Source organism: Zosterops lateralis, assembly GCF_965231275.1.
Source record: "Zosterops lateralis genome assembly, chromosome: 29".
Classification (NCBI taxonomy): Eukaryota; Metazoa; Chordata; class Aves; order Passeriformes; family Zosteropidae; genus Zosterops; species Zosterops lateralis.
Window position 1 is genome coordinate 2863313 of NC_139789.1, and position 10815 is coordinate 2874127.

The 10815-nt window shown below is 56.9% G+C and overlaps 1 protein-coding gene across 2 annotated transcripts; it reads left to right on the plus strand.

The window, feature by feature from the left end:
- Positions 1-1956: 1956 nt before the first annotated feature.
- TLE5 (TLE family member 5, transcriptional modulator) lies at positions 1957-10594 on the plus strand. Of its 2 annotated transcripts, none has more exons than XM_083879849.1 (7): positions 1957-2058; positions 2345-2442; positions 3881-3944; positions 6159-6203; positions 7413-7475; positions 8723-8797; positions 9412-10594. In XM_083879849.1, the coding sequence occupies exons 1-7, from the start codon at positions 2032-2034 to the stop codon at positions 9631-9633; spliced, it is 594 nt and encodes a 197-aa protein (XP_083735975.1). In that variant the 5' UTR covers positions 1957-2031; the 3' UTR covers positions 9634-10594. The 2 variants fall into 2 exon arrangements, with proteins under 2 accessions (XP_083735975.1, XP_083735976.1); XM_083879850.1 differs by having other exon boundaries at positions 9415-10594.
- Positions 10595-10815: the final 221 nt, after the last annotated feature.

Genomic DNA, 10815 nt, shown 5'->3' on the forward strand with positions numbered 1-10815 from the left:
CAGCTCCTGTGTGCCCAGGCCATACTCAGCCCCACTGACTCACACAACCTGGGCCAGGCTAAAATCCCCCCTTCTTCATTCAGATGCAGGTGCATTGCCCGGCTGGAAACAGGCCCATTAAAAAGTCATTTAGCAGGCACAAGCGAGTTTGTGTTCCCCTGGATTGGGATTTGCCAAGATTATACCATAAATTAGAGTGTTTCCTGGAAGAATGTAAGGAGAGAGTGAAAGAAAAAAAAAAAAAAAAAAGATAAAATGGAACATTTTGTAGCCAACAGAAATGCCAATAAAGGAGCATTTCATTTCCCACTTGGAAAGGAGTGACTGCAAGCTGTTGCAAGGGTAGGGCACGGTGCCTGTGCTGCTCCAGGACCAGGGGAAGGGGACAACAGGGACCTGATCTGGCTGTGAACACACACTGACAATAAACTGCATTTCTCTGCCCTTGAGCAGAGCCTAAGCTGGGGTGACTCAGTTTCTCTCCATGTAAAAAGGGGGACCGGGATGCCAACCCCACTGGGGGAAGACTGTCTGCCCTGTTTTCCAACCCTTATTCTGCAGGGACACAAAGCCTGCCTGCACTATTAATAATCCTTGGCATGAAGCTGTCACAGTTTCCACTAATATGGAGATGTTGAAGTGAAAAAGCTACTGCACAATATGCAGGAGGTGTCACAATAACTCAGCTGCTATATTGTTCTTTTTAAAAATAAATACCACAACAGGCCAGCCCACATTGCTGGAGTCATGACGTGCAGGGTTTTATTTTTAATCAGAAAATGTACTGATTTTTAAAGATAGACGTGGAGCAACATCCGAAATTTATGAAAGCTCCCTGTGTGCTCACACGTTCCTGCCTGTTATTCTCCCAATGGCTTCCAAGGACCTGATCCTGCCTCACATTTGTGTGTGTGGCTTTGCAAGAGGCCCCTTGGCAACAAAGTCCTTCCAGAAATAAAGTCTGTGGCTGAATTCCCCATCCCAGCTTTCTCAGGGAGGGATGCAATCGATCCCGCAGGACACGAACTGCAGGGTCTGCTCCTCAGGCAGCAGGTTCAGGACCAAAGTTTGCACCCAGAGCAGAATATTCCATTGTTTGGAGATCAGAGGTTTGTCTGGGGGCCAGCTGTAGGTGAATTTACCTTTTTCCTCTTGCCTTTCCTCACGCTCAGCCAAGGGCAACGCTAAAATAAAACAAAACGAAACTCTGAGTTAAAAAAAAAAAAAAAAAAAAAAAAAAAAAAAAAAAAAAAAAAAAGTCAATTCTGCTCGGGGAAGGGCGTGAAAATGAGGAAAATGAGCTGCGGAGGGTGAGGAGCCCGGCGAGAGGCCCTGAAGCTGCCTCAGGCCGGCCGGACCCCGGCCCGGGCAAACCCCAAACCCCGCGGGCTCGGCCGGGCCGGGCCGGGCTGGGCCGGGGGCTCGGAGGGCCCGGGCAGGGACACTCTACGGGCTCGGAGGGGCCGGGCAGGGACACCCCACAGGCCGCGGCACCGGGAGGCTCCGGGGAGGGCCGGGCAGCCCCGGGCGGGGCGCGGGGAGCAGAGACCGGCGGGGCAAGGCCCGTCCCGACCGCGGCACGGCGTCCCCCGGGGCCCGCGGCGGGGAGAGCCCCGATCAGAGCCCGGAGCGGAGCTCGGAGCGGGGCAGGGAGCGGATCCCCGAGTGGAGCACGGAGCAGAGCCCGGCCCGGTGCCCACAGCCCGAGCAGCCCGAGCAGCCGCGCGGCGGGGGCGGGCCCGGCGGGGGCGGGCGCGGCCGTGGGCCCGCCCGGGCCGGGGAGGCGGCGGCGGCGGCAGGTGGTGCCGAGCAGCCGCAGGACGGAGCCGGAGCCGCAGCCGCCATTAGACAATAGGCGCCGGCGGCGGGAGCGGCGCGGGGCGAGCGGCGCGGCCGGGGCGGGGCGGCCGCGGGGCCGGGGCGGCCGGACCCGGCGCGGACAAAGGCGGCGGCGGCGGCGCGGGGAGAGCCGCGGCGGGGGCGGCGGGCGGCACCGGGCCGCTCCGTGCGGGGACCGAGCCGCAACCTGACATGATGTTTCCACAAAGCCGGCACTCGGTACGGCGCGGCCCCGGGCCGGAGGAGCCGCGGGGCGGGGCCGGGGGCTGGGGGGGCTGCCCGGCCTCCCTGGGCCCGCGGGCTCGGGGATCCAGCGCCTCCCGCCGCCGGCAGCCCGGGGATGGCGGGGCCCGGGTAGCACCGGGGAAGGGGCCCCCGGGTGACCTTGGGCGCGCCCCGGGCCCCGGCGCTGCCCCCGGCGGGGACTCGGCCCCGGGGCGGGCTCGGGGCGGGGGGGCTCGGCCGGCCCCGGCCCCGGCCCCAGCGCTGTCTCCTCTCGTTCAAGGGCTCCTCTCACCTGCCTCAGCAGCTGAAGTTCACGACCTCCGACTCGTGCGACCGCATCAAGGACGAGTTCCAGCTGCTGCAGGCCCAGTACCACAGGTAGGTGCTGCCCCCGGGCCGGGGCTGTCCTGCCGGTCACCGGAATCGCTCCGGTTCTTGTGCTCGTTGGTTCGCTCCGGGGGCCGGATGAGAATTTGGGGAAGGGGACCCGGTCGTGTCGCCTGGGACAGCTTTGGCTGGAGGGGAGCCTCGGGCACGGCGTTGGTGTGTCCACATGGGAGCCCAGCGAGGAGAACGCCCATTCCCTTCTCCAGCCAAGGTCTTTCCTCCAAGTGCTGCTCAGCCAGGACTGCACAGACACTTGCCAGGCCTCCTGCCTCTGGCTGGGAGTTTTCCTCAGTTTTTCTCGCTGGCTGCCATTCCTGGACTGCAAATGCTGCAGGGAGCACTTAAATCCAAAAGCTTCTACTTTTTTTCTGTGTGTGTGTGTGGAAATAGTGCTGCTGACCCAAAAGCTGGCTTGAGACAATCTGTTGCTTTGCCTGTGTATGTGTGTGACATAAACATGAAGCCCTTTGGTTTGAATGGTCTGAGTGATGCCCTCTGCCTTGGCCTGGCACTGATTTTGGTGTGAGCACTGGTGCCATGTGTCTGCAATGTCCCCCAGCCCGGGCTCTGCCTGCAGGCAGGTCTCAACTTAGTGGTGGTTGTCATTCTGGCAGGAGAAAGCAGAAAAACTGCTGGGAAGTGGCCATTTCCTGGTGTCTCTGTGCCTTGGCAGTGCCATCAGGGGAGCAGGGCAGCCCGAGGAATGTTCCTGCTGAAAGGGAAGCTTTCCCCCCCACGCCACTCCACCCCCTTGGACTTAATCTGCTCAAGAAGGAGCAGGTTTTGTGTAGGTGAAGCTGTTTCTTGTTTGAAACATAAAACCACAGCACATGCTGGCTGCAGTTGCTCGGCTGGTGAGTTGGAGTCTCATAAAACGCTGGGAGCAGCGGCACTTTCTCTGGAGGGTGTGAAGAATCTAGGAGAGAGGAAAAATCTTTGCTTCTGGAGGGATGTGCTGCACTCGGGCCTCCCCCTCGCCCCCATCCAGAAGTGGGTCTGGCTTTGGTTTTTGATGTTGTGTTGGAACATCTCTTGAGTGCTGCAGACAGGTTCTGTGCCAGAATCTGTCCCCAGCTGCCAGAGATCTGTTGAGGAAAGGCAAACCCCTCCCTGGGCAGCCAACTCTGCTTCTCCCCAGCGTTCTGCTTCCTGTGGAATGGATTTGCCTGAGGGAGGTCAGTGTTCTGCTGGTGGATAGCCTCGTGTCCTTTCCCTGAATGTGTGCTGGGGCCGCTCCAGCTGAGAAAGTGGGGAGCAGGCTCTGTGGTCACTGCTGTGCCAGCACAGCCTGTCTGAGCTCTGGCCACCCCTTGAAGCCCCGATAGCGATGTCCAAGAATCCAAGCCTGTGCAGGAAGCAGCTGCTCTGTGGCCATCAACTCTCTCACCTCCTGTTTGTGGTTTTTTCTTACTGTTTTCTGGCTTTTCAGCTTGAAGTTGGAATGTGACAAACTAGCCAGCGAGAAATCGGAGATGCAGCGTCACTACGTCATGGTAAGGACCGGCCCGGCAGGCGAGAGCTGAGTGTGTGTGGGTGGCAGCACCAGCAGGTGCCTGTGCCTGGGCTCTGCCTGGCAGGGAGCCCACGCCCCGCAGAGCTCCAGGGCTCTCAGCGAGCCTGGAGTTGTTTTTTTTTTCCTGAAAACGGGGCTGTTTTGTGTTGGCTGCGTGCAGGGGGTTGTTGAAATGCACGGTGGCAGTTTTTTGATGTAGAAAATGGGGCCCAGTGGGTGATTTGTTTGATGGGTCTTTGGCCTGTCTCTGTGTGCAGAAAGGGAGTGACAGCTCTTACATGGCTGAGAAGGTGTTGCAGGGTGCTGGTGTGCAGGTATTTGGGGCCTCTGGGAGGGTCGTGGCCAGTGAGAGATGAAGCAGTGCTCTGAGAAGTCATGAAACTGGGAAAACCCCACAAGGCAGGTGTGAGTTAGAAGCAGAAATCAGCTTCTGTGCAAGGGCTAAAGCCAGTGCACCTCCTGGTGACCCCGCAGCCTCGCTGAGCCGTGGTGCTGAGTGCTGGCACGTGTGTCCCAGCACAGGGTGTGCAAGCCCCAGGGCAGGGCCTGGTTAAGGCATGAGAAATGGTGCCACGTGTGGGCAGCAGGCTTAGCTGTGGCTTTCCAAGGAGAAATCTGCCAGGAAACAGCCATGTTCTGGGGAGCAGGGTGAGGGTTTGCCTGCCAGGTAATGCCCTTGGAGCAGAGGGGAGGGGTGCCTATCATGGAGTTAATGGGAGGCTGCAATACTGTCCATGAAGATGAGCTGGTTCCTGCTCGCCAGCTGCTGCCCCTGCCCTGGAAAGAAGAGATAAGATGTAGAAATTAATAGAGCAGCTCTTCAGAGCAGAGTTAAGACTTAAAAAATCAGAAATAAGGGAGCTAGCTGGTCCCTTCGTCTTTCTCTACTGCCTTTATGGCCAGACTTTGAGGCTGTGGGGAGCAAGGTGTGCTCGGGGCTGGGGACAAGGAGAAGAGGTCACAGCTTTCCTGGCGTGTTAATGGGCAAGCCTGCCCCGTTCTCACTGGTAAACAATTGCTTCCTGTGCCTCGCAGTCTGCATGCAAACCTTCATCTCCAGCAGTGGCCAAGATACATTTTTTATTTTTTTTTTCCCCTTAATGCCGGCAGTCACCAGAATTGATTCAGGTTGCTGTCAGCAGCAGAGGGGAAGGGCTGTTCCTCGTGGCGCAGCGCTGGAGGCTCTGCAGGCACAGCAGCTCCTGCCTTGTCTGCGTGGCTGAGCCGGAGCTGCTGCCGCTCCCCGTCACACGGGGAGCCAAGAGGAGGGCTCCTGTGAATGTGCAAAGCTGCTACAGCTGCTCTGATTTTTTTTGAATAAGTCACAATTGGCAGCTTGGGGGACGGGCTCCTGCTTCCTGCTCGGTGTTCAGAATGCAGAGAAGGCTCGAGAGCCCGCAGCAGGCTGAGATCATTCCGACACCAAGCCGGGCGCTTCGTCGCCTTGTGGCGTCGGTACCAGGGTGCCAGTGAGCTTCAATTAAATGAGCACAGATGTGGATTGTTCTTTTCCCTTTGGAAGAATCAGGATTGCAGCCTGCAGGAGGAGGTTTCTAAACTCTCAAAAACATCAGCCATGTAACAGCTTCTTCCAGGGGTCAGGAATTAGCTGCTTCTGCCAATAGATTGTCTGTAGCCGCCTGTTGCTGCTGTGCAGGGGTTTTCTGGGCGGATTGTTTTTGTGTGTGGAGGGGGGAGGTTTCCACATAACTCCTTCCTAAACAGCTGGAGCTGTGTGCAGCTGGATGTGTTACTTGCTAGACGAAGCCCAGTTGTGATCTCTGCCATTTGCTGCTGAAGCAGTCCTGTGGGCTGTAGGACACAGGCCAGGCAGAGCTCCCACAGCCAGGCTGCCTCTCTCCTGGCTGCACTTAGGGAAATTTGGAGGCCTGAGCCTTTTTCCAGGTTTGACACAGCATCATTCACTCTCACCTTGGTGCAGACTGTGGAAAGGTCTGTGAGGGGAATCCTGTGGGGCAAGTCTCCAGATCTGGAGCAGGGTGGGCAGAGAGCACCTGGAGGGAGTCTCTGTGCTTGCCTTGTGCTGTGTTTGTTTCTGGGGCTGGCCTCTGCTCTCCTGCCTTGCCCAGTCTTTGTAGAAAACCCTGCCAGGAATGCAGTGGTGGTTCCCAGCACTTACCTGGCAGAGACTTGACTTGCAATTTGTTTTGTTCTCTTCTCTCCTGCTCTGCAGTACTATGAGATGTCCTACGGGCTGAATATTGAAATGCACAAACAGGTAGGGGGAAAAGCATCTCCAAGTGCTGTAATTCCTGGGGAAGGTGCATTGTCTCCTCTGCATTGCCCTCTGTCCCTTCAGTTGTGTTTCAGGAACTAGAAATGCCATCAGCCTGTAAAATGTTAGAGCTGCCTTTGAAATGCAGCCCCCCCACACCTCTCAGGGTCACAGTGCTGGCCTGTGGGCTCCCTTCTGGGCTCTGGGCACCCTGTGCTTCTCCCCAGGGCCTGAACAGGTATCTGAGCACCAGGAAGGGTCTGGAGCTGTGGCTTGGAAACTCTGTGGCAGCCTGGATAAGTTTGCTCATTACCCTCACTGGTGGTTAAGTTGTTAATTATCTCCAGTGACTAATTACCTGTGGTGTTAACGACATGAGCCTCCTCTGAGCCTGTCTCTATCTGGCTCCAGCTCCAGCCACAAAGTCGGCTGCATGTCGTGGCTCAGTTTTAAGCCTCTTAGCACAGTTCTGTTCCTCACAAAGGCACTTGGTGCTTCTGATCCCATTGCCCTTGTTGCTAAGCCCATGAGACTGGCTTCCCTGGGAAAACCTGAATCTTGTCAAAGAATCTGAGCCACAAATCCTCACTGCTGTCCCACGAATGTCTCCCAGCCTCATCTGCTTCCCCGTGGTGCTGTTGGGGTTTTAGTGTGTGCCTGTACCCTTTGGCTCTGGATTTCTTTTGACCCCTTTGGAAAGCGATTTGCAAAGGACTGACAGCTTCACTATTTGCCAGGGGAAAAGCATTTAACGCCCCAAAATTTGCCACTGCTGCTGTGAGGGTCTGAGGAAGCTGCCCAGCCCCTCTGGCCTCCCCCAGTAGCTCCAGTCCAGCAGCTCAGCTGGGGAGGGGGAGCCTGAGAGGGCTGAACAGACGTGTGTGTGCCTGTGTCCACATGGCAAATGTAATTCAGCACATCCCCACCTGGGCCTGCAGTAACTTTGCTCTCTGGTTGCTCCCAATTTGTTAAATGAGTGTCAGGGACCTGGAGAGGAGGAGGAATAATGAAACTTTGCTCTTTGCAGTCAGCAGCATCCTTTCATTTCACCATGCAGGGAGAAGCCTTGGGGGGGCTCCCAGGATGCTGCCAGGAGAGTGGGTTTTCTCAGAGCTATTTGGGCCAGGGGAGGGGGAAGGTGGGGCAGCTGATGCTGTGGGTGCTCAGTCCTGAGCTGCCTGACTTCTCCTCTCTATTTCTCCCACCTTTTAGGCTGAAATTGTCAAGAGGCTAAATGGGATTTGTGCACAGGTTCTGCCCTACCTTTCACAAGAGGTGAGTCCTCAGACTGGGGGTGTGTTGGCACTGTCCCTCTGCAGCCAGTGAGGGGTCCCAGCCCTCCAGCACAGGCAGCTCTCCACCCCTGGGCTGGGAAAGCCCTGCTTGCTCTCAGCCCCTGTGTGGGGACCAGCCCTTCAAGGCAGTGTTGGAGCACTCTGTGGTGGGTAATGTGCCCCTCCATCCCTTCTGTGGCAGCTGGGGACAAAACTGGTCCTGCTCTCTCCTGCCCGTGGCTCCTGAGCCCTCAGCCATGTCTGCAGTGGGAGCTTTGAGTGCTAATCGAGGGAGAAGGACACTTAAAAAAATACCTCCATATGGCTCCTCTTTGAGATCTGCTTCCTCTGCCTCATTAATTAATGCAGCTGATGGGCTCCTCCCACTCCCCTGAGAAATTAATTGGGGGAGGGGGTGCTTGGGAGTTGCTGTCTGAGGCGAGGGGAAGATTAAACACTTCTAGAGCCATATTTTCTGTCTCCCCATGAGCTCTGAGCAGCTCTCCTGTCCCCTTGGGGGCTTCCTGCTTGGGTCAGTGCTGGGCTTAGGGCACAGGTTCTGTTTTTCCCACCCACCTGTTCTTAGGACAGACAAAGTCGATTGCTGATCAGATCAGAGCTGCCTAATAACTAAGCCCCAGCTAAATCTTTTGCATCTTAATGCAATCCTTAACCCTGTCCTGCTGCCAAAATGAAAAGAAAAATCCCCTTGCTGAAGTGCAGTGGGCAGGCCTGGTGTTCCAGAGACCTTGTGCTCTGCAAGGAAAAAGTACAGTTCTCCTTTATATTTTTTAAAGTATGTGATACAACCATATTTTCTGTGTTTGGAACACCCAGCTGCTGCTGGCAGTTGGTATCCAGGATGTGTCCCAAGGAGTTTCCCAAGAGCTGATTTTAGGGCTTGCTCTGTTTGTTAGAGGGTCTCTGTAGTTGAAAGTGGCAGGATAGAGACACTGCCCACCTTGGAGCCTTCTGGCCAAGGATCTCTGTGTGTGTGGAGAGCAGGATGAGGGTGGGAGTAAGAGGGGACCTGCTTAACCCTTTGGTGGGGAAATGGATGAGACAAACGTGCTTCCTTCCCTGCTCCTTGCTGCCCCAGGCCCCGGTGTGAGCCTCTTGTCTCGGGTAAAGGTGTGCAGGTGTCTCCTGCTGTGGGGTAACCAGCCTGATTGTGTGGACTGGCTCCCTGTTCTGCTTTAGAAGTGGCATTAGAAGTGACCCCAAATTCCTCTGTTTTCTCCACGCCAGCATCAGCAGCAAGTCTTGGGAGCCATTGAACGAGCCAAGCAGGTCACAGCGCCAGAACTGAACTCCATCATCCGTGTACGTGATGCAGGTTTAGTGTGGGTTGGGAGGGGGGGGAATCCAGGCCCTTGGCTGGGCTGTGGGTTCTTAACCTGGGGACATCAGGGAACCCCTGCTCTGGTGCTGCTGCTGCAGTGGGATGAGGCTGCAAGGCTAGGCTGGCCCTCCTGGCACAGGGCTGGTTCCACCCAGGCTTGCTGTGATGTTTGCAGGGATCCCTGCTCTGCCTCAGCAGGGTGCAAGGAGAGGAGCTGTGGTTTTGAGCAGGAACCACAGTAGGCACTCGGCATGAAAACACCATCTGCTCTTGGTCAAAATTGTGAGTGAGGGCTTTAACTGCAGCCCTGGGACATGCCAGAGCCTGAGGCCAGATGTCCTGTGGGGTAGGGGCTGTGTGTCCTGCTGGGACACACTGTTGAGTCTTCTCTTGAGGTTCTCACAGCAGCAGGGCTCAAGAACTCTTTTCCCAGCCAACCCTGAGGCTGCAATGCTCTCAAGCTCCCTGAGGTCCCTGGTTTAATCCTGATTGCTGGCACACCCTGGCCAGTCCAGGCCATCGGTTTGGGGTCCAAGTACACTCAAAATGACAATACCCCCGTTCTGTCTGTGTGTCTGTCCATCGTTCCCTACAGCAGCAGCTTCAAGCTCACCAGCTGTCGCAGCTCCAAGCCCTCGCTCTGCCCCTGACCCCGCTGCCCGTGGGGCTGCAGCCCCCGTCCCTCCCCGCCGTCAGCGCTGGCACCGGGCTCCTGTCGCTGTCGGCCCTGGGCTCGCAGGCTCACCTCTCCAAGGAGGACAAGAACGGCCACGACGGGGATGCCCACCAAGATGACGACGGGGAGAAATCGGATTAGAGCGCCCGGGGGGCCGGGGGAAGGGGCTGTCAGGGGGAGGGAGGGGGCGGGTTAGTGCGAAATGCAGTATCTCTCTCTGGTTGCTGTGCAGCAGGGCCGCGGTGACCTGTGCTCGGTGGCAGCTCACCAGCCCTGCCTGTCCCCACGGGGCAGGTGGCAGGGCCTGGGGGGAGCCCCCAGCGCCATCCCCGGCTGCTGCACAGCAATGCAAAGCGCCATAGCATTACCCGTGTGGCCAATCGTGCTCTCCCTGTGCCCAGCCTGCCGTCCCTGTCCCTCCTCCCAGAGTCTGGCTTGGGCTGCTCCGGGGCCACTTTGCCCCCTGGCTGTCCCAGCTCCTCCCTCCACCTGCTGCTCCACCCTCGGTATTTAAAGATTGCCCCTTGATCCTAACGGTTCTGCACAACTCCCTGCTAGGATCCCTGGCCCAGAACAATCTCCTCCCTTCCCCAGGCGCTCTTGGTCTCATCGCATCGCCCTGGCCCCGTGTTCCCCCCACGCCCCTCCTGCACTAATAATACCAGGCCGGCGCCTTGCTGTTCTGCATGTACCTGTTCTCAACCAGCTCTGGCTGCCAGGGGCTTCATCACCCTGGGCTGGAGGGGGAGCCTGTGCCACCTGCTCCTCCTCAGCACAGCATCCGGGGGCCCAGGTGGCTGGGCAGAGGGGGCAGGCAGACCAAGAGCCTTCCCCGGCCTCCCCCTCCCCGTGGCCCTGCCCTGTGTAGAGGATACAGCAGCTTTCTCTGTTCTTATCTCCGTGCGCTAGCGTGTCTTCTTAAAAAACAAAAATGGTAAAAAAAATAAATAATAATCTGGTGTTTGTATATAGTTCTTTAGAAAGATCTTGTTTTGCTTTTTGTGTTTAATCACTTGACCTATAATAAGAGGAACTGAAAATGCTGTATCAAGGACGTACAAGCTGTGCCTTTCAAATAAAGAAATAAGAAGGTTGGTTAAAACCGTGACTTGCTGCTGCTTTCTTGCTGCTTTTGGGGTGACTTCAAAATGCTTCCCTGTGTCTCCTGTCCCTTCAGATGGAGGAGTCAGTTGGACAGAACAGGAGTTTTTCCTGGTTCACCTGTGCTGTGGGAGGTGTCTGGATGTGCAGCCTTCCTTCCTTCAGGTGGTAGCATATCCCAGATTATTCCTTGTTGGATGTGCTGCTCACTCTCTCTGGAGG

Excerpts from the sequence above, each read along its gene's own strand:
- TLE5 (XM_083879849.1), top strand. The coding sequence starts at position 2,032 with ATGATGTTTCCACAAAGCCGGCACTCG. Across the intron at positions 3,945-6,158 it reads TGCAGCGTCACTACGTCATG|TACTATGAGATGTCCTACGG; the intron begins GTAAGGACCGGC and ends CCTGCTCTGCAG. Across the intron at positions 8,798-9,411 it reads AACTGAACTCCATCATCCGT|CAGCAGCTTCAAGCTCACCA; the intron begins GTACGTGATGCA and ends CGTTCCCTACAG.